The 23,380-nt window shown below is 47.0% G+C and overlaps 1 protein-coding gene across 1 annotated transcript in view; it reads left to right on the top strand.

Moving 5' to 3' along the window:
• The window catches only part of LOC121533891 (rho GTPase-activating protein 39-like), a 155,363-nt gene extending 132,184 nt beyond the window's left edge, over window positions 1-23,179 (top strand). The window contains exons 11-15 of the mRNA XM_045205461.1: window positions 14,093-14,292; window positions 14,521-14,612; window positions 16,652-16,821; window positions 16,958-18,610; window positions 21,947-23,179. Coding sequence (XP_045061396.1) covers window positions 14,093-14,292; window positions 14,521-14,612; window positions 16,652-16,821; window positions 16,958-17,152 — 657 coding nt within the window. The 3' untranslated portion in view covers window positions 17,153-18,610; window positions 21,947-23,179. The remainder of the gene's footprint in view (window positions 1-14,092; window positions 14,293-14,520; window positions 14,613-16,651; window positions 16,822-16,957; window positions 18,611-21,946) is intronic.
• Window positions 23,180-23,380: the final 201 nt, after the last annotated feature.

Below are 23,380 nucleotides of genomic sequence, written 5' to 3'. Positions count from 1 at the left end.
CCAGCAGGGTCAAATAATAATAGGTGAATGAGAGGATAAGCTAAACTCCAGTTAGTCTCATTATTTATCCTTTGATTTAGTATTTTTCTGTTTGTGTGACAAAGGACTTCCTGTGTTTCCATTTAGCCCCTCATTTGAATCATCTCCCTCTAGCTGTGTGTGTGTGTATGTGTGTGTATTTGTCTTAATTTAGTTATTGTTTCAGCAAGCGGTGTACATAATGCAGTGTATTATGAATGTAAATGTCTGGAGCAGGACTCCTGCTGAGACTGCTGGGACAACTCGGCACACACACACGTATCCGCCCACACGCTCGCACACACACACACAAATGCACAAGCACACACACATGCTCACATGCTTCTTAACCAGTCCACCAATTAAAGGGGCCCTTCAGGCAAATGTATCCATGAGTGTTTTTATACCAGATCACAACTCTACAGTCTGCCTCTGTTTGCCAGGCTCCCAGACGGAGGGGGTGTGTGTGTTGGTGCGTGCGTGTGTGCGAGAGAGGGGGGGTAAGGCTGGGAGGGTGAGGAGGGAAGGCTGGGTGTCATGGAAACAACCTCCAGGGAGACATTCCATTCCGTTGTTCATCTATCCTGACCTAAAAAACACTATCTGACTAACTGACTCACTAAACCAGTTCCGGTCGATACTAGCCAGTTAGCTGTCGGTTTTAGACCAGTACCAGTCATTATCAGGCCACTCCACTGGTTTACATGGGTTGTAATAGAACGGCCTCTCTATACTGCCCACTGGGCACAGACATCAGTTCAACGTCTAAATCAACAAAAAATGTCACCATGTCATTGAATTTAGGTTAAAGGTTGAGTGAAAAAAAGACACAATTCCCTTACGTTGAGGACTTTTTTCGAATCCAATCAGTTTTCCACGATGATTCAACGACATCACATACAATTTTGGGGTTGAAATGACATGGAATCAACGTTGATTCAACAAGTCTTTGCCCAGTGGTTGGTGTCCAGTGCTGATCTCTACTCTGACCTTCTGACATCTGACCTTTTGAATGCCCTAGTAATCTCTCTTTGCCCTAGTAACTCTCTCTTTGCCCTAGTAACTCTCTCTATGTCCTAGTAACTCTCTCTATGTCCTAGTAACTCTCTCTATGTCCACCTCTCTATGCCTATCTGTGTACTAAACACTACACCATGGGTGTGTAGCCTCAGAGCCAGCAGCATTGCAGGGAATGTTGCTAGAACATCAGAGTAGGGTCTAGACCCCCCATACTCAACTGGCGGACCGCGGGCCGGATCCTGACCTAGAACATCAGAGTAGGGTCTAGACCCCCCATACTCAACTGGCGGACCGCGGGCCGGATCCTGACCTAGAACATCAGAGTAGGGTCTAGACCCCCCATACTCAACTGGCGGACCGCGGGCCGGATCCTGACCTAGAACATCAGAGTAGGGTCTAGACCCCCCATACTCAACTGGCGGACCGCGGGCCGGATCCTGACCTAGAACAGGGTCAATAAAGACTGCGGGTCCCCCCCTCCAAAAAAAAAAGAACAAATACATAATAATAAACATTGCATTCGGAAAGTATTCAGACCCCTTGACTTTTTCCACATTTTGTTATGTTACAGCCTTATTCTAAAATTGATTAAATAACTGTTTTTTATGCTAAGTTGTTAAAAATAAAAAACAAAAATACCTTATTTACATTAGTATTCAGACCCTTTGCTATGGGACTCGAAATTGAGCTCAGGTGCATCCTGTTTCTATTGATCATTACATTTACATTTACGTCATTTAGCAGACGCTCTTATCCAGAGCGACTTACAAATTGGTTCATTCAACTTACGATAGCCAGTGGGACAACCACATTTTTATTTTATTTTTATTTTTTTGGGGGTGGGGGAAGAAGGATTACTTTATACTATTCCAGGTATTCCTTAAAGAGGTAGGGTTTCAAGTGTCTCCGGAAGGTGGTCAGTGACTCCGCTGTCCTGGCGTCGTGGGGGAGCTTGTTCCACTATTGGGGTGCCAGAGCAGTGAATAGCTTTGACTGGGCTGAGCGGGAACTGTGCTTCTGTAGAGGTAGGGGAGCTAGCAGGCCAGAGGGGGATGAACGTAGTGCCCTCGTTTGGGTGTAGGGTCTGATCAGAGCCTGAAGGTAAGGAGGTGCCGTTCCCCTCACAGCTCCGTAGGCAAGCACCATGGTCTTGTAGTAGATGCGAGCCTCAACTGGAAGCAAGTGGAGTGTGCGGAGGAGCAGGGTGACATGAGAGAACTTGGGAAGGTTGAACACCAGACGGGCTGCAGCGTTCTGGATAAGTTGTAGGGGTTTAATGGCACAGGCAGGGAGCCCAGCCAACAGCGAGTTGCAGTTATCCAGAAGGGAGATGACAAGTGCCTGGATTAGGACCTGTGCCGCTTTCTGTGAAAGGTAGGGTCGTACTCTGCGAATGTTGTAGAGCATGAACCTGCAGGATCGGGTCACCGCTTTGATGTTAGCGGAGAACGACAGGGTGTTGTCCAGGGTCACGCCAAGGTTCTTTGCACTCTGGGAGGAGGACACAATGGAGTTGTCAACCGTGATGGCGAGATCATGGAGCGGGCAGTCCTTCCCTGGGAGGAAGAGCAGCTCTGTCTTGCCGAGGTTCAGCTTGAGGTGGTGATCCGACATCCACACTGATATGTCTGCCAGACATGCAGAGATGCGATTCGCCACCTGGTTATCAGAAGGGGGAAAGGAGAAAATTAATTGTGTGTCGTCTGCGTAGCAATGATAGGAGAAACCATGTGAGGATATGACAGAGCCAAGTGACTTGGTGTATAGAGAGAATAGGAGAGGGCCTAGAACTGAGCCCTGGGGGACACCAGTGGTGAGAGCACGTGGTGCGGAGACAGATTCTCGCCACGCCACCTGGTAGGAGCGACCTGTCAGGTAGGACGCAATCCAAGAGTGAGCAGCGCCGGAGATGCCCAACTCGGAGAGGGTGGAGAGGAGGATCTGATGGTTCACAGTATCAAAGGCAGCAAATAGGTCTAGAAGTATAAGAGCAGAGGAGAGAGAGTTAGCTTTAGCAGTGCGGAGAGCCTCCGTGACACAGAGAAGAACAGTCTCAGTTGAATGACCAGTCTTGAAACCTGACTGGTTTGGATCAAGAAGGTCATTCTGAGAGAGATATCAGGAGAGTTGGATAGAGACGGCACGCTCAAGAGTTTTGGAGAGAAAAGCAAGAAGGGATACTGGTCTGTAGTTGTTGACATCGGAGGGATCGAGTGTAGGTTTTTTAAGGAGGGGTGCAACTCTCGCTCTCTTGAAGACGGAAGGGACATGGCCAGCGGTCAAAGATGAGTTGATAAGTGAGGTGAGGTAAGGGAGAAGGTCTCCGGAAATGGTCTGGAGAAGAGAGGAGGGGATAGGGTCAAACGGGCAGGTTGTTGGGCGGCCGGCCGTCACAAGTCGCAAGATTTCATCTGGAGAGAGAGGGGAGAAAGAAGTCAAAGCATACGGTAGGGAAGTGTGAGCAGGACCAGCGGTGTAATTTGACTTAATAAATTAGGATCGGATGTCGTCAACCTTCTTTTCAAAATGGTTGATGAACTCATCCACAGAGAGGGGGGAGGGAGGGGGAGGAGGAGGAGTATTCAGCAGGTAGGAGAAGGTGGCAAAGAGCTTCCTAGGGTTAGAGGCAGAGGCTTGAAATTTCGAGTGGTAGAAAGTGGCTTTAGCAGCGGAAACAGAGGAAGAGAATGTAGAGAGGAGGGAGTGAAAAGATGACAGGTCCGCAGGGAGTCTAGTTTTCCTCCATTTCCGTTCGGCTGCCCGGAGCCCTCTTCTGTGAGCTCGCAATGAGTCGTCAAGCCACGCTGGGAGGATAGGGGACATAGAGTGTCAAAAGATGCAGAAAGGGAGGAGAGGAGGGTTGAGGAGGCAGAATCAGGAGATCGGAGGGAGAAGGATTTAGCAGAGGGAAGAGATGATAGGATGGAAGAGGAGAGAGAAGCGGGAGAGAGAGAACGAAGGTTGCGACGGCACATTACCATCTGAGTAGAGGCAGAGTGAGTAGTGTTGGAGGAGAGTGAGAGAGAAAAGGATACAAAGTAGTGGTCGGAGACTTGGAGGGGAGTTGCAGTGAGATTAGTAGAAGAACAGCATCTAGTAAAGATGAGGTCCAGCGTATTGCCTGCCTTGTGAGTAGGGGGGGACGGTGAGAGGGTGAGGTCAAAAGAGGAAAGGAGTGGAAAGAAGGAGGCAGAGAGAAATGAGTCAAAGGCAGACGTAGGGAGGTTAAAGTCACCCAGAACTGTGAGGGGTGAGCCATCCTCAGGAAAGGAATTTATCAAGGCGTCAAGCTCATTGATGAACTCTCCAAGGGAACCTGGAGGGCAATAAATGACAAGGATGTTAAGCTTGAATGGGCTAGTGACTGTGACAGCATGGAATTCAAATGAGGAGACAGACAGATGTGTCAGGGGAAAAATAGAGAATGTCCACTTGGGAGAGATGAGGATTCCTGTGCCACCGCCGCGCTGACCAGATGCTCTCGGGGTATGCGAGAACACATGGTCAGATGAGGAAAGAGCAGTAGGAGTAGCAGTGTTTTCTGAGATGTTTCTACAACTTGATTGGAGTCCACCTGTGGTAAATTCAGTTGATTGGACATGATTTAGAAAGGCACACACCTGTCTATATAAGGCCCCATAGTTGACAGTGCATGTCAGAGCAGAAACCAAGCCATGAGGTTGAAGGAATTGTCGGTATAGCTCAGAGACAGGATTGTGTCGAGGCACAGATCTGGGCAAGGGTACCAAAAAGTGTCTGCAGCATTGAAGCTCAACAAGAACACAGTGGCCTCCATCATTCTTAAATGGAAGAACTTTGGAACCACCAAGACTCTTCCTAGAGCTTGCCGCCCGGCCAAACGGAGCAATCGGGGGAGAAGGGCCTTGGGGAGGGGGGGACCAAGAATCTGATGGTCGCTTTGACAGAGCTCCAGAGTTTCTCTGTGGAGATGGGACAACCTTCCAGAAGAACAACCATCTCTGCAGCAGTCCACCAATTAGGCCTTTATGGTAGAGTGGCCAGACGGAAGCCACTCCTCAGTTAAAGGCACACGACAGCCCGCTTGAAGTTTGCCAAAAGGCACCTAAAGGACTCTCAGACCATGAGAAACTAGATTCTCTGGTCTGCTGAAACCAAGATTGAACTCTTTGGCCTGAATGCCAAGCGTCAACGTCTGGAGGAAACCTGGCACCATCCCTACGGTGAAGCGTGGTGGTGGCAGCATCATGCTCTGGGGATGTTTTTCAGCGGCAGGGACTGGGAGACTAGTCAGGATCGAGGGAAAGATGAATGGAGCAAATACAGAGAGATCCTTGATGAAAACCTGCTCCAGAGCGCTCAGGACCTCAGACTGGGGCGAAGGTTCACCTTCCAACAGGACAACAACCCTAAGCACACAGCCAAGTCAACGCAGGAGTGGCTTCGGGACAAGTCTCTGAATGTTCTTGAGTGGCCCAGGCAGAGCCCGGACTTGAACCCGATCTAACATCTCTGGAGAGACCTGAAAATAGCTGTGCAGCAACGCTCCTCATCCAACCTGACAGAGCTTGAGAGGATCTGCAAAGAAGAATGTGAGAAACTCCCCAAATACAGGTGTGCCAGGCTTGTAGCGTCATACACAATAAGACTTGATGTTGTAATCACTGCCAAAGGTGCTTCAACACCTGGTCTAGACAATCTAATATTCATGTGTAATCCAGACTACTAGCCTCCCACTGGGCACACCACGTCATTTCAACGTGTAGAATGGGTAATATTTGGTAGATACGTTGATCAATGAGATACCAACCTATTTTCACCCACTCAAAAAGACAGCCAAAAGCTTGTTGAATTCCCAATGTGTTATCACTATGCTTTCAACCATCTAAAAGCACAACCCAATTCCAATGGAAAATCAATGTCTGATTTTTAGTTTAGTTAAATGTGTTATCACTGCTCTTTACACCATTTAAAAGCACACCAAAGTTCAAATTGGAATGTGTTGTCAGATACTTTGTTTATTTACACAACAACCAAATGACTTGGCTTGCAGCTAGTTGAGATAACATTAATGTACCTGGTGCAAGTGATCAATACCATTTGAGATTATTTTAGCAATTGTGAAGATTTCCACAGGCCTGCGACTCTGAACATGCACGCTTTCTATGACTACATAAGAAGATATTTATTGTTACAGTAACCTCAAAATGTGGCCATGGATGTGTTACTCATTTTAAGGATGAATAAATACTGTTACATTAGTTTGTAAAATAGCCTTAATATTATTCTATTTACTGTCTTACAAAAGTAATATTGAATTGTGTTTGGTTGATCAACACAACCAAATATCAACATTTGAAGGAGATGTATCTTATGCTTGGATCGCTACATCTGTGCCACTGAGTCTGGCTTTAATTCCAGTTTGTCAAAAAAATTATAATTTGTATGTTGGATTCACATCTCCATTTAAACCAAAAATCTAAGTTAAAGAATAGGAATATATCAAATTAAATCAAACTTTAAATGCACTTTAAATACAGTTTTATTTGATTTAATCATATTCTTTAACTTTTATTTTTGGTTGAGATGGAGACGTGAATCCAACATATTTATTATTAACTTGTAGATTCCATTTGAAATCAACCAACGCTTGAAACCCTTGGCCTATATGTATTGTCTATTTTTAGTTGAATCGTTGGGCTGAATTTAAACAATAGCTGTTGATGACTTCCCAAATTCTGTATAGGCCTAAATAGTATCATTGATGATATATGATTGATAAAGTATGGTTACATTTCATTTGCTCTGTTGAACCTACTCTTTGGAATGACTTTGATAGCAACAGAGAATGCATTAAGTGGAGATTTCTCCACAGTCATTCTCAGGATAGCACATTGGTAATAGTCAGTGACAAATATCTAAAGCTGGGCTTGGTTAAAACCATGGATGGGAGACCGAAGGGATAGCAGTATATAATAATAATAATATGCCATTTAGCAGACGCTTTTATCCAAAGCATACATTTTTGTGTATGGGTGGTCCCGGGGATCGAACCCACTACCTTGGCGTTACACAGATAGCTAAACTCTCCAGTAGGAGGTGCTGCTCAGCCTATAGTTTTTTTCTTATAGTGGATATTAAGTTGAAGATCTGACATTGTTTCAAATGTACAAATTCAACATATTTTATGTAAGGTTTTTCTATGTTGAAAATTGGTTACCATGATGACATAATCCTGTGATTGAAATTTTACCCTCAAAACAATAGTTTAAGCTGATGACTTTTTTCATATTCAATGTATTTTCCATGTAGATTCCACATCACAATACGTTGACAAATTACGTTGAAACAACGTTGATTTAACCAGTTTGTGCCCAGTGGGCTACATCTAGCTCAGTTAATGTGAAATATTTTGAATATTGCAGATAGAAATAGAACTGACAGGATTCCTTATTCTATCTGACAGATAATGATATCAGTTATATATCACAATATATTTCAATTTGAATGTTCGGTAACATTACATCCTCTCGAACAGGCCCCAATGTGACCATGGAGCAATAATTCTACATCTTGTCATGGAATGGTGCTGTTCTCTTTCCAACCACAGGAGGGGGCCTGTGAGGCGGTAATCTGCTGTCTACACTATCTATAGAGGCAGGAACAGACAGAGAGCTGAACTGAAGGAAAGGGCAGAGGAGGGAGAGAGGAGAGACAGATGGAGAGCGAGACCAAGGGATAGAGGGAGGAACAGAGCAAAGGAGCAGTGGAGAGGAATTGATTGGGATGGAGAGGGAGGAAGCCAAATAGACAGGGAATGAAAGAGAGGAAGAGAGCGAAAGGATGGATTGATAGTGGTGGGTAGTGTAATGAATTGTTTGTGTGTGTGTGTGTGTGCGCTCCTGTCTCCTATCACCCGTGGCGATGTCAGCTTATGATAGCGGGCACTGGTAGTTGGCATAGCGTGTGTGAGGCATGTAGCATGTGCCAGCATCTCTGCAGGGTGGTAATAGAGACAGTTTGTCACTTGGTGTACTCACTCACACACCCTGAATGTAGCCAGTAGCCTGAGGCACAGTGTTTGACTGGTATTAACCCCAGAGCAGAGCCTCTACCGGGGGGATTAATAGGACTGATTCTGCCCTTGTGAAGGAAGAGCAAACCCACTGAACTCTCTCTTGCTATCCCGCTCTCTCTCTCTCTCTCTCTCTCTTCCCTTTCCCCCTTCCCACTCCCTTCATACTTATTTTCAGTTGCTCAATAATTAATTTAGATTAATTTATGAAGGTCATACCATTATTTTTCAGTGAATGCGCAGTTGCTAAATACAGTGTGTAATGTGTGACTTTGGGCTATGCCTCGGGAGCCGTAGTGTTATATTATGGCAGAACTGCACAGCCCGCCGTTGATTATTCCTTACATACAGTATAAAACAATACATACATTACCTTAATGGCCATATGGGTCTTTCTATAAATAATGGGGCCAACGTGTGACATTGGGATCAAAACTTCAAAATGGTTTGAAACAAAAATAAAAAAGATTTTAATGCAGTACCACATGTGTACTTAGAGGAATAAAAGTGAATATATGCAAATGGTCCCATAACTCCACCTATACAACAACATACTCCTAGGACTATACATCTTTAAGCAGGGTTCATACAGACATTGGGAAGTTTTTCAAGCACTTAATTGTAATTTTCATGGACTCAATGTTATACAATTGTATAATTTATATAATTGTACATATAGGGCCTAATTTTAGACCCCCCCCCCCCAAACACACACACACACACACAAAAGCATGCATAAAGTGTCAGAAAAGTAGGCCTTTACCACTTTAAGAATAATGCATTTTTTTATGCTTTGCCAATGCATTGATATTCAAATTATTAAATATGTGAGAATAATGTGGACATGGCCTGACTAAATAGATTAGATGCATGCATAGTGATTCTTCTGTAGCCTTTGTGGCCGACGCAAGGACACATAATAAAACCATGAATAGTGGTAGCATTAATCTCACCTTTTGAATCTCACCATTGCTGTTTTTTATCATGTGAAAGTGACCAAAAACCAGGTTTTAATGGAACAATTTGTATTTAAAGCCAGGTTGAAGCCAACATTAGATGTTGTCTTCCTCATAATTACCGCACATGGTTTTACCGCAACAGATGATGAACGTCAATTCGCTAGGGATATTAGATCCAACGTGGATCCAGGCACAACTGTCATCACCGGCTTAAGGAATGAAACACCAAAATATTATGGACATTCCTGGCGAACACTTTCTTTCCAGCACTTGGGCTGTTGTTGCATCGCATGTGTTATCACAACAGCTGTTTATCACTTCATCATTCGGAAAATTCCTTGCTGGATCAGATGATGATGTGTCAAAATATAACAGCGTAACTAATCAGCTGGACACCAAATGGCATCCAACAAGTATTATACGTAATTATTTAAGAACCACATTAATGACAGTATCGATTTAGGTTTTAAGTATCAAGGTAAGGTGACTCTTTTGGTGAGAAGCATTTGATTATGCAATGCATACATTATTTTGGATTGCAATGCATACATTATTTTGGATTTATGTGCCCATGAAAACAGTTTTCACCCCATAACATAAGGAGACACAAAACGTTACTTATTTACACTGCATTTCTGAGATCTCTATACAAAAAACTGTCTGACAGCTAGATCCAGGATTCTTACAGGTTCAAGTTCAATGACTAATTTACACTGAACATCCCTGTTAGTGGGCATTTCTCTTTTGCCAAGATCATCCATCCACCTAACAGGTGTGGCATATCAAGAAGCTGATTAAATAGCATGATCATTACACAGGTGCACCTTGTGCTGGGGACAATAAAAAGCCACTCAAAAGTGTGCAGTTTTGTCAATCAACACAATGCTACAGATGTCTCAAGTTTTGAGGGAGCGTGTAATTAGCATGCTGACTGCAGGAATGTCCACCAGAGCTGTTGCCAGATAATTTAATGTTCATTTCTATACCATAAGCCGCCTCCAACATCGTTTTAGAGAATTTGGCAGTACATCCAACCGGCCTCACAACCACAGACCACGTGTAACCATGCCAGCCCAGGACCTCCCACATCCGGCTTCTTCACCTGCGGGATGGTCTGAGACCAGCCACCCGGACAGCTGATGAAACTGTGGGTTTGGACAACCGAATAATTTCTACACAAACTGTCAGAAACCGTCTCAGGGAAGCTCATCTGCGTGCTCGTCGTCCTCACCAGGATCTTGACCTGACTGAAGTCCAGCGTTGTAACCGACTTCAGTGGGCATATGCTTACCATTAATGGTCACTGGCACGCTGGAGAAGTGTGCTCTTCATGGATGAATCCCGGTTTCAGCTGTACCGGCCAGATGGCAGACAGCGTAGCGTGTATGGCGTTGTGTGGGCGAGCGGTTTGCTGATGTCAACGTTGTGAACAGAGTGCCCCATGGTGGCGGTGGGGGTGTGGTATGGGCAGGCATAAGCTATGGACAACGAACGCAATTGCATTTTATCAATGGCAATTTGAATTCACAGAGACACCGTGACGAGATCCTGAGGACCATTGTCGTGCCATTCATCCGCCGCCATCACCTTATGTTTCAGCATGATAATGCACGTCCCTATGTCGCAAGGATCTGTATACAATTCCTGGAAGCTGAAAATGTCCCAGTTCTTCATGGCCTGCATACTCACCAGACATATTACCCATTGAGCATGTTTGGGATGCTCTGGATCGACGTGTACGACTGCATGTTCCAGTTTCCGCCAATATCCAGCTACTTCGCACAGCCATTGAAGAGGAGTGGGACAACATTCCACAGGCCACAATCAACTCTATGCGAAGGAGATGTGTCGCTGTGACACTCTGGCTCTAGGACTTGTGTATGTGAGCTAGAGTGTATGTTGTTTTGTTGGGACTTGGGTGTATTTCTATGTTGGTTAGTCTAGGTTGTTTGTTTCTATGTTTGGTCATTGACTCCCAATCGGAGGTAACGAGTGTCAGCTGTCGGCTCGTTATCTCTGATTGGGAGCCATATTTATACTGTTGTGTTTCACTGTTTGTTTGTGGGTTTTTGTTCCATGTTTCAGTCATTGCGACTGTGGACTTCACTTCGTCATTTGTTTGTTGTTTTTTCGTGGTTGCTTTAATAAATAAAGTCATCATGTTCACTCCACGCGCTGCGTATTGGTCCGCTCCTTCAGACGATCGTGACAGAAAAACCCACCATCGAAGGACCAAGCAGCGTGTCCAGGAGCAAGACAGCTGGACATGGGAGGAGGCGCCTGGCAAGGAGATCGAGAGGCTGGCGATGGCCCAGGTGGGCAAATCGTGGTCCTGGGAGGACATGCTCGGGGGCAAGGGACCTTGGGGGAGAATCAAGGCCCTGGCGAGAGAGGAGCAACGGCGTCAGCAGGGCCATCGTTGGAAGGACGAGAGGCAACCCCAAAAAAATTTTGGGGGGGGGCACATGGCTTGGGCGGCTGGGCAGCAGGAGGCTGCCACAGGGAGAAAAGGAGAGAAGGCTAACAGAGTACGGGAGCCATTGGCGAGTAGAGGGAGGGAAGTGTTTGTGGCACGGCGTGAAGGACTGATGTGTGTTGCCAGTCCGGTCCGGCCCGTTCCTGATCCTCGGTTGAGGCCAGTGGTGTGTGTTCCCGGTACGGACCGGCCTGTTCCTACTCCAAGCACCAGGTCCACGGTGTGCTACGCCAGACCGGGCCGCTAGAGCCTTCCGCCAGACAGGAGCCGCTAGAGCCTTCCGTGCCAGACAGAATCATACACCAGCGATGGAATCAGCAGGAGCCGACGCAGCCCGTACAAGACTGGAAGCCCAGGTTCGGGTCCAGCAAGAGCAGCTCCTGCAGATGGGAACCGTCCTGCGGGAGGTGATGACCACTCTCCGAGGCTGGGGTCCGCCTCCACCGCCAGCCGCTCAGCCTGCACCGTCAGCCAGCCATGAGCAGCCAGATCCGTCAGCCAGCCATGAGCAGCCAGATCCGTCAGCCAGCCATGAGCAGCCAGAGCCGTTCAGCCAGGATCCGCCAGAGCCGTCCAGCCAGGATCCGCCAGAGCCGTCCAGCCAGGATCCGCCAGAGCCGTCCAGCCAGGATCCGCCAGAGCCGTCCAGCCAGGATCCGCCAGAGCCGTCCAGCCAGGATCCGCCAGAGCCGTCCAGCCAGGATCCGTCAGAGCCGTCCAGCCAGGATCCGCCAGAGCCGTCCAGCCAGGATCCGCCAGAGCCGTTCAGCCAGGATCCGCCAGAGCCGTCCAGGCCGGATCCGCCAGAGCCGTCCAGCCCGGATCCGCCAGCCAGCCAGGATCCGCCAGAGCCAGCCAGCCCGGATCCGCCAGAGCCGTCCAGCCCGGATCCGCCAGCCAGCCAGGATCCGCCAGAGCCAGCCAGCCAGGATCCGCCATTCAGTCGGAGCTGCCCCTTAGTCCGGTACTGCCCCTTAGCCGGTGCTGCTCCTTAGCCCGGTGCTGCCCCTTAGCCGGTGCTGCCCCTTAGTCCGGTGCTGCCCCTTAGTCGGTGCTGCCCCTTAGTCCGGTGCTGCCCCTTAGCCCGGTGCTGCCCCTTAGTCCGGTGCTGCCCCTTAGCCCGGTGCTGCCCCTTAGCCCGGTGCTGCCCCTTAGTCGGTGCTGCCCCTGAGTCCGGTGATGCCTCTTAGTCCAGGGCTGCCCCTTAATCCTGTGGGGTTTAGTTGGGGGGGTGGTCATGTGGAGGAGGTTACACAAGCGGGTAGTGACTATGGTGGGGTGGGGACCACGACCAGTGCCTGAGCCGCCACCATAGACAGACGCCCACCCAGACCCTCCCCTAGACTGTGGGCTGGTGCGCCCGGAGTTCGCACCTTTAGGGGGGGGTACTGTGACACTCTGGCTCTAGGACTTGTGTATGTGAGCTAGAGTGTATGTTGTTTTGTTGGGACTTGGGTGTATTTCTATGTTGGTTAGTCTAGGTTGTTTGTTTCTATGTTTGGTCATTGACTCCCAATCGGAGGTAACGAGTGTCAGCTGTCGGCTCGTTATCTCTGATTGGGAGCCATATTTATACTGTTGTGTTTCACTGTTTGTTTGTGGGTTTTTGTTCCATGTTTCAGTCATTGCGACTGTGGACTTCACTTCGTCATTTGTTTGTTGTTTTTTCGTGGTTGCTTTAATAAATAAAGTCATCATGTTCACTCCACGCGCTGCGTATTGGTCCGCTCCTTCAGACGATCGTGACAGTCGCACTGCATGAGGCAAATGGTGGTCACACCAGATATTGACTGGTTTTCTGATCCACGCCCCTAACTCTATTTTTAAAGGTACCTGTGACCAACAGAGGAATGTCTGTATTCCCAGTCATGTGAAATGCATAGATTAGGGCCTAATGAATTTATTTCAATTTACAGATTTTCTTATATGAACTGTAACTCAGTAAAATCTTTGAAACTGTTGCATGTTGCATTTTTATATTTTTGTTCCATGTAACTGATTAATGCTTAATATATGATATAACGACAACTTACACTGCCATAAATGCAAGGACAGAAAAGTAATGTTTGATGTCACACGATTTTGGACAAATCTGTCAAGACACCAACCATGATAAAGGGTTAAACATAGGTTTTAAATCAACTCGTGAATTGTATTGAATATAGCTATGTTCCCCCTTATATCTTAATGTAATGACATGAAATAAATTGGCAGATTATTATCAATGACTTATCAACAGCTGGAACAAGTTGTCCAGCGTAGGAAATCCTCACTGGTACCCTAGTTTATAGAAAACCCCATATGTACTCTAAATCTCTAGCCGGCACAGCCAGAAGAGGATGGGCCACCTCTCTGAACCTGGTTCCTCTCTACGTTTCTTCCTTCTAGGGAACTTTTCCAGGCCACTCTGCTTCTGCCTCTGCATTGCATGCTCTTTGGTGTTTAGGCTGGATAACTTTAAAGCATTTTGTGACAACTGCTGAAGTAAAAGGGCTTTATAAAATACATTTGATTGATTGATTAATTGATCGATTGATTGATGCATCTGTCTGTGTTGTAATCCAGGGGTTGCAGAAGCCGTGTCTGGAGGAGATCAAACATGCCAGGAACGCCATCTTCAGCCCCTCCATGTTTGGCTCTTCCCTGGAGGAAGTGATGTCACTGCAGAAGGAGCGTTACCCCGACAGCCAGCTGCCCTGGGTCCAGACACGCCTCTCTGAGGAGGTCCTGGGTCTTAATGGAGACCAAACCGAGGGCATCTTCAGGTCAGTACCTACCTCTCACTCACTATAACACTAGGGAGGGAGGGAGGGAGGGAGGGAGGGAGGAGTTAGTAGTATTAGACATGCCTGTCAGTGAAGGTCCTGCTACTCAATGGAGACCAGACAGAGGAAGAGAGATAAATGAATGAGATAAAGGGATTGGTAAAGGGATAGATATGCTGTGAGGAATGAAGGAGGAGTCTAATGTGTCTCTGACCCCTGACCTCACAGGGTTCCAGGTGACATAGATGAGGTCAATGCTCTCAAGCTGCAGGTGGACCAATGGAAGATCCCCACGGACCTGGAGGACCCACACATCCCAGGTAATACACACACCGTACACCAGTGGTGACTGGTGGCACTTTAAATGGGGAGGACGGGTGCATAGTAATGTCTGGAATGGAATAAATGGAATGTTCTCAAACACATCAAACACCTGGTTTCCATGTGTTTGATACCATTCCATTCACTCCATTCCATTCATTATTATGAACCGTCCTCCCCTCACCAGCCTCCACTGCCGTACTCACACATCCCAGGTAACACATGATCCACCAACCCACTGTATATGCTCCCTCCCCTTTCTCCCACCCTCCCCTAGCCCCAGGCCCTCTCCCTTCTCCCACTCTCCCCTAGCCCCAGCCCCCCCCCCTTCTCCCACCCTCCCCTAGCCCCGGGCCCTCCCCCTTCTCCCACCCTCCCCTAGCCCCAGGCCTTCTCCCACTCTCCCCTAGCCCCAGGCCCTCCCCCTTCTCTCCCACCCTCCCCTAGCCCCAGGCCCTCCCCCTTCTCTCCCACCCTCCCCTAGCCCCAGGCCTTCTCCCACTCTCCCCCTAGCCCCAGGCTCTCCCCTTCTCTCCCACCCTCCCCTAGCCCCAGGCCCTCCCCCTTCTCTCCCACCCTCCCCTAGCCCCAGGCCCTCCCCCTTCTCTCCCACACTCCCCTAGCCCCAGGCCTTCTCCCACTCTCCCCTAGCCCCAGGCTCTCCCCTTCTCTCCCACCCTCCCTAGCCCCAGGCCCTCCCCCCTTCTCTCCCACTCTCCCCTAGCCCCAGGCCCTCCCCCTTCTCTCCCACCCTCCCCTAGCCCCAGGCCTTCTCCCACTCTCCCCCTAGCCCCAGGCTCTCCCCCTTCTCTCCCACCTCCCCTAGCCCCAGGCCCTCCCCCTTCTCTCCCACCCTCCCCTTGCCCCAGGCCCTCCCTCTTCTCTCCCGCCCTCTCCTAGCCCCAGGCCCTCCCCCTTCTCTCCCACCCTCCCCTAGCCCCAGGCCCTCCCCCTTCTCTCCCACCCTCCCCTAGCCCCAGGCCCTCCCCCTTCTCTCCCACTCTCCCCCTAGCCCCAGGCCCTCCCCCTTCTCTCCCACCCTCCCCTAGCCCCAGGTCTTCTCCCACTCTCCCCTAGCCCCAGGCTCTCCCCTTCTCTCCCACCCTCCCCTAGCCCCAGGCCCTCCCCCTTCTCTCCCACCCTCCCCTAGCCCCAGGCCCTCCCTCTTCTCTCCCACCCTCTCCTAGCCCCAGGCCCTCCCCCTTCTCTCCCACTCTCCCCTAGCCCCAGGCCCTCCCCCTTCTCTCCCACCCTCCCCTAGCCCCAGGCCCTCCCTCTTCTCTCCCACCCTCTCCTAGCCCCAGGCCCTCTGCAGTGCTCTAATTCTCTCTGAATATTAATGGCCCCAACACCAAAGCATGCTAGGAGCTGCATCAGCAGGTCAACATGATTGGGATGCCCCCCTCCACACACACACACACTACACACATTCCCCCCTACTGCAATTTTTTTTAAACAACAATAAAATTGATTTCATAGCAGGAAAGAAGGAGCAATCCTGTGTGGAGGTTGGCAGAGCTTGCAGAGGTCATCGTCAGTCACAACTCTATTACCAACACAGATATGGATGAGCACACACACACACATAGAGATGTGTGATGGTGTTCTTCTGGTCTGTTCTGTGTGTGATTAAGGCATTAGTGTCAGGGCATGCTGGCCAGGATGGTAGAGGGCTTGTAGAGGGGGGCTGTGTGTCTGACCGGTCAACTGTTTCTGTCTCTTGATTGGACTGTCATTGAAATTGTAAAAAATTGACTTAACGCTGTACAGATTTTTTGGGGGGAATTATTTTTATTTAACCTTTATTTAACTAGGCAAGTCAGTTAAGAACAAATTCTTATTTACAATGACGGGCTACAGATAGCTAGAGCCAAAAAATAAATTGACTAACACTGTAGAGGCAAAAAATTACTATTTCTCACTGTCTCTCTCTTTTCCAATTCTACCCTTTTTCCCCCTCTCTCTCTCCCCCCTCTCCTCTTCCTTCCTTCCCTCCCCTGTTCCCCTGTTCCCTTGTCCGCCCCCACTCCCCAACCAGCCTCTCTGTTGAAGTTGTGGTACAGGGAGTTGGAGGAGCCGTTGATTCCTCATGAGTTCTATGAGGAATGTATCACTCACTATGATGACCCTGAGGCTGCAGTCAATGTTGTGATGGGCCTTCCTCACATCAACAAACTGGTGCTCTGCTACCTCATACGCTTTCTACAGGTAACACACACACACACCACACACACACATCATCTGCTCCAAACTCATCCTCTGTTCCAAATACACACTATCAACTTCACACATCACCCGCTTCCTCTAGGTATGAAATACACCCATCATCTCTCTCTCTCCCCAGGTGTTTGGCCAGCCTGTCAACGTGGTGATCACTAAGATGGATGTGAACAACCTGGCCATGGTGATGGCTCCTAACTGCCTGCGCTGCCAGTCAGATGACCCACGCGTCATCTTTGAGAACACACGCAAAGAGATGTCCTTCATCCGCGTGCTCATCCAGCGCCTCGACACCAGCTTCATGGACGGACTGCTATAGCCCCCCAAACCCTGCTCCTGTACCCAGGCCAATGACAAGGGACCCCCTCCCTGCTATAGCCCCCCACTTTAAACTACTCAACCTGAAACAACCACACGGGACGCCCCCCAACTTCGACTGTACCCCTAAATCCCCCAAGGCCCCACCTGCCCCCCAGACCCTGCTCTAGCCCCCCAACAATAACTGTACCCCCGACCAACTAGTTGGGACACCCCCCAACTCCAACTACTGCCCCCTAAATCCTGCTATAACCCCCCAATTACAACTACTGCCCCCCAAACCATCCACACAGGACAGGATGACCCCCTACCTCCCCGACGGAGCCTCAACCCAGTCTGAGCCTGACCCCTGACCTCTGACCTCTAACCTCTACCCCCCACACTACACACAGGGACTTGCATCTCACACACACTGATGTACAGGGTTACACACACACTCACATAGACATACTCTCACATGTACATTTACACACACACACATACTCTCACTTGTACAGTACACATCCATACACACAATGGCAAAGTTTAGAGTGACAAATGGCTGACCAACACAGTACAAGATCGATGGGATCAACCTATATCTTTATTGAGATATACTCAGTCTACATTGTCATACATACACACAATGACGCACGCACACACACACAAAGCTGTTTAACTCCCTTCCCACCCAAACGGCTATCACGCTACGACATGTTTTGGTGCTGTCCCCTCCCCAGTCCCCGCCTCTCTCCCCATACCAATCACGTCTGCTTCCCCCTCTCCTGATTCGCTGTGAGTTCTAGAATGAGGGCGTCGGTCCACCTATCAGCTCCAAGCCCAGAGCTACAGTCAAACTGCCATGAAGCCCCGTCTGTCCGTCTGCACTGTTGTCACCAACCAACTGATGTCGATAAAGTTATTTATTTTGTTGTTTTGGACGGCGGGGTCGGTCCAGGGCAGGTTTTAGAGGGGATCACCGCAGCACTGCCAATCAACCGTGTCTGTCACAACAGGAAAGGATGTCAGACACCGTGCCACAGAACTTCCTGTGAGACTTTAGAACTACTGATTCACCCCCTGCACACCCTACCACCCTACCACCCATCCCCATAGCCCCTTCTGCCCCCTTCACCCCTCTGACCCCTTAGACAACCACACAGCCTCTACCCCTAGAGCCCCTCACCCCTCCTCACCCCTCTTCACCCCTCCTCACTCACCCCTCTTCACCCCTCATCACCCCGCTTCACCCCGCTTCACTCCTCATCACCTACCCCTCAACACATCCTCAAGACTACATACACCTCCATACTCTCATACTGACATGATTTCTGAATGTCTGAATTGAGATCCGTCCACCTCTGTCTGTCTGTCTGTCTGTCTGTCTGTCTGTCTGTCTGTCTGTCTGTCTGTCTGTCTGTCTGTCTGTCTGTCTGTCTGTCTGTCGTTTACAAATGTACCTGTCTGTCTCCGTCTACAGGTAGTCAAAGTACTGTCTGTCTTTTGGACCCGTACAAAAGTATTTTTTCTATTAGCAGATGTGACTTGGTATGGATTATTATTTTTAAAGATATGTGTTTTTTGTTTTATTAATTGATGATTTGTTGTATTTAACAGAGTTTTAATGTTTTTTAACCCACTGTTTTATATAATTTAATTTATTTGTATTTATTTCAGCAAAATTTCCTTAATGCCTTCTTCTTAGACAGTATACTTTATGGTTCAGAATGTCTGTGTGTGTCCCAAATGGCCCTCTATTCCCTTTATAGTACACTACTTTTTGTCAAAAGTAGTGTATTATATAGGGAATAGGGTGCCTTTTGGGATGCACTTTGTCTTTATGTTTCTTTGAATGAATGTGTGTGTACGTGCAGGCATGTATGTGCTTGTGTGTGTTTGTGTTTTCAATATAATAGGGCATATACATCACATGTTCATATGCACATACATGTTGATATGTGACTCTGAAGTGTACAGTAGGTGTCTTTGTGTGTCTGAGAGTAAAGGCCTGCTGTTTTTTAGTTCTGTTCATTTGTGTTGCATTTTTGGTGACATGTTTATACGAATGGATGCTTGTGAACCTCCCATCCCTTAACACCACACACACACACACACACACATCATTCTTAGCCTAATTACCATTCTCGCAGAAGGACTCTCACGCTCTTACGTTCACGGAAGCTCTCATACACTTGTGTGTGTGTGTGTGTGTGTGTGTGTGTGTACTTGAAGCTTTCACACAATCACATATTGCGTGTGTGTGTATTTGAATCTCTCATACACTCAGGTATTGTGTGTGTGTGTTTACTTGAAGCTTTCACACAATCACATATTGTGTGTGTGTGTGTGTATTTGGCGCTCTCACACACTAAAATATTGCGTGTGTATTTGTGGTAGAATTATATTTTCTATGTTAAATTGGGTGTATATGACAATAAAAAGCATCTCAATCTAAAGAGATAAAGTGGATCAGTGAAGGAGAGAGAGAGGAGAGATAGGGTTGTTATGTTTCCTCTGTCACCTTAACCCACTGTATCCTTATATACACACACACACACACACACACACACACACACTACACAGAACATGACCAACGTGTACATTGACCCACTGTACAGACCAACCTGTAAAATACAACAAGATTACCATAACAACACAAGTAAATAAAGCATCACACATACAGTATGTAACTATGGAAACAGCTGTGGAAATAATTGTAACAACAGGGTGTTGTTGTTTTTTGTTTTCCCCTTTTGTTTGTATTATTATGTTCTATGTGTGTGAGCCAGACAATGATGGTAAAGTTTTTCGATAGAGGTCTCTTTCTCCACCTGTGAATCGGCCTTCTTAGTGTTTCTCTAAAGAACATTTAAACAACAGAAATGTGTACCATCATCAACTCTTCTTATGATCAAATGTGCATCCCAAATGGCACCCTATTCCTTATATATTGCACTACTTTTGACATAACGCTGGTGGGCCCTGGTCAAAAGTAGTACATTATATAGGGAACAGGGTGCCATTTGGGACGCACACAAAGTGTTTCCTTACCAAGACAACTGCAACACTTCTGGCCGCTGATACGTTTAGCTCTGGTGAGTTGTTTCCCATGCTGAGATGCTATAGAAAGATAAGATACCATAGACAGGATGATGGTGTAACTAGTTGTGTGTGTGTGTGTGTGTGTGTGTGTGTGTGTGTGTGTGTGTGTGTGTGTGTGTGTGTGTGTGTGTGTAAGGGGTGGCAGTAGATAGAATAGAATGCAGTGATGTCATGCATTGACCCAGCAAATCGACCAATCAGCATGCAGAACTTTGGGTCACCACTCTTTTAAAAACATAAAGTTACTAAAAAAATGAAACATGAAAGAATATACATGAAATACTTACAGAAAGGATTTACAATATTTACCTTAAAAAAAGTTTCCACTTATAAGAGATATGATTTGAAATCTCTTAGATATCTTTGTTTTCGATGATTACTGTTGGTTCTCATTTGTTATTTGTTACTACACATGTTCTTCTTATAGTCAGTGTCCATACTGTTATTATAATTATTAATGTAATTAATATGACTGATATTGAACATAAGTAAGGTGGGAGTCAGCTGCTATGTACTCTGTACTCCTCACCTCCTCTTCTTCTTCCTCCTCCTCAACATTTTATTTTCTCTTTTAACGTCAACTGTCTGTCAATCACACTCTGTTGGAGAGAATACTTGGGAAGTAAAATGGACATTGTTTAATAAACTATTCAAATGTGAAATATGCCTGGTTTGTGTGACACTTTCATTAACTAACACAGTGACAGTCCATGATTTTCATAGCTGTCTCCCATTGCAATCTACCAATGCACCATTTATAATTTTGTCTAGGGGTTGCAAAATTCTGATAATTTTCTTAGGTTTTTCAGAAATTCTGTTTGGGGGATTCTGGATTTCCTGCCTATTCCCTTTGATTCCGGGAATCTTGCTACCAGCATTTCAGGAAAATCTGGGAATTTCGGGAAAGGTTAAAGGGGCAGTGTAGTTAAAAACGTAATTTCCTAATCTTCAAATTTGTTCCCTAACTCCCACACGATGAGACTGAGTGTCACGATCGCTTAAGGAGGAGGACCAATGCGCAGCGTTGAATGCGTACATATTATTTATTAAACAGATCACCCGATCAAAACAACGAACGAAACGTGAAGTCCTTCGATACACACAAACCAAAAGGAACAAGAAACCACAACACAAAGTGAAAAGACCGATAGTTAAATATGGCTCCCAATCAGAGACAACCAGCTGACACTCGTTGCCTCTGATTGGGAGTCACTCAGGCCCACATAGATATACAAACATAGATTACATACCCTGGCTCAACATAACATAGTCCCCAGAGCCAGGGCGTGACAGTACCCCCCCCCAAAGGCGCGGACTCCGACCGCGCCAAACAACCGCAACAGGGGAGGGACCGGGTGGGCACTCCGCCTCGGCGGCGGATCCGGCTCCGGACATGACCCAGGCACGGGTTGTGCTGGACTGACGAAACGCACCACAGACTTGGTGCGGAGAGCAGGCACGGGCCGTGCCGGACTGACGACGCACACCACTGGCTTGGTGCGGGGAGCTTGGATGGGCCGGACTGGGCTGGCGACGCGCACCACAAACTTGGTGCGGAGAGCAGGAACGGGCCGGGCTGGGCTGTCGACGCACACCGTAGGCTTGGTGCGTGGAGTAGGAACGGGCCGAACCGGGCTGACGACGCGCACCACAGACTTGGTGCGGAGAGCAGGAACGGGCCGGACAGGGCTGACGAAACGCACCAAGCCTACAGGTAGTCAAAGTACTGTCTGTCTTTTGGACCCGTACAAAAGTATTTTTTCTATTAGCAGATGTGACTTGGTATGGATTATTATTTTTAAAGATATGTGTTTTTTGTTTTATTAATTGATGATTTGTTGTATTTAACAGAGTTTTAATGTTTTTTAACCCACTGTTTTATATAATTTAATTTATTTGTATTTATTTCAGCAAAATTTCCTTAATGCCTTCTTCTTAGACAGTATACTTTATGGTTCAGAATGTCTGTGTGTGTCCCAAATGGCCCTCTATTCCCTTTATAGTACACTACTTTTTGTCAAAAGTAGTGTATTATATAGGGAATAGGGTGCCTTTTGGGATGCACTTTGTCTTTATGTTTCTTTGAATGAATGTGTGTGTACGTGCAGGCATGTATGTGCTTGTGTGTGTTTGTGTTTTCAATATAATAGGGCATATACATCACATGTTCATATGCACATACATGTTGATATGTGACTCTGAAGTGTACAGTAGGTGTCTTTGTGTGTCTGAGAGTAAAGGCCTGCTGTTTTTTAGTTCTGTTCATTTGTGTTGCATTTTTTGGTGACATGTTTATACGAATGGATGCTTGTGAACCTCCCATCCCTTAACACCACACACACACACACACACACATCATTCTTAGCCTAATTACCATTCTCGCAGAAGGACTCTCACGCTCTTACGTTCACGGAAGCTCTCATACACTGTGTGTGTGTGTGTGTGTGTGTGTGTGTGTACTTGAAGCTTTCACACAATCACATATTGCGTGTGTGTGTATTTGAATCTCTCATACACTCAGGTATTGTGTGTGTGTGTTTACTTGAAGCTTTCACACAATCACATATTGTGTGTGTGTGTGTGTATTTGGCGCTCTCACACACTAAAATATTGCGTGTGTATTTGTGGTAGAATTATATTTTCTATGTTAAATTGGGTGTATATGACAATAAAAAGCATCTCAATCTAAAGAGATAAAGTGGATCAGTGAAGGAGAGAGAGAGGAGAGATAGGGTTGTTATGTTTCCTCTGTCACCTTAACCCACTGTATCCTTATATACACACACACACACACACACACACACACACTACACAGAACATGACCAACGTGTACATTGACCCACTGTACAGACCAACCTGTAAAATACAACAAGATTACCATAACAACACAAGTAAATAAAGCATCACACATACAGTATGTAACTATGGGAAACAGCTGTGGAAATAATTGTAACAACAGGGTGTTGTTGTTTTTGTTTTCCCCTTTTGTTTGTATTATTATGTTCTATGTGTGTGAGCCAGACAATGATGGTAAAGTTTTTCGATAGAGGTCTCTTTCTCCACCTGTGAATCGGCCTTCTTAGTGTTTCTCTAAAGAACATTTAAACAACAGAAATGTGTACCATCATCAACTCTTCTTATGATCAAA

The sequence above is a fragment of the Coregonus clupeaformis genome, chromosome 20 (genome assembly GCF_020615455.1).
Source record: "Coregonus clupeaformis isolate EN_2021a chromosome 20, ASM2061545v1, whole genome shotgun sequence".
In the NCBI taxonomy this organism is placed as follows: Eukaryota; Metazoa; Chordata; class Actinopteri; order Salmoniformes; family Salmonidae; genus Coregonus; species Coregonus clupeaformis.
Note: the sequence above shows the minus strand (reverse complement) of the source record. Positions and strands in the feature narration are given on the sequence as shown.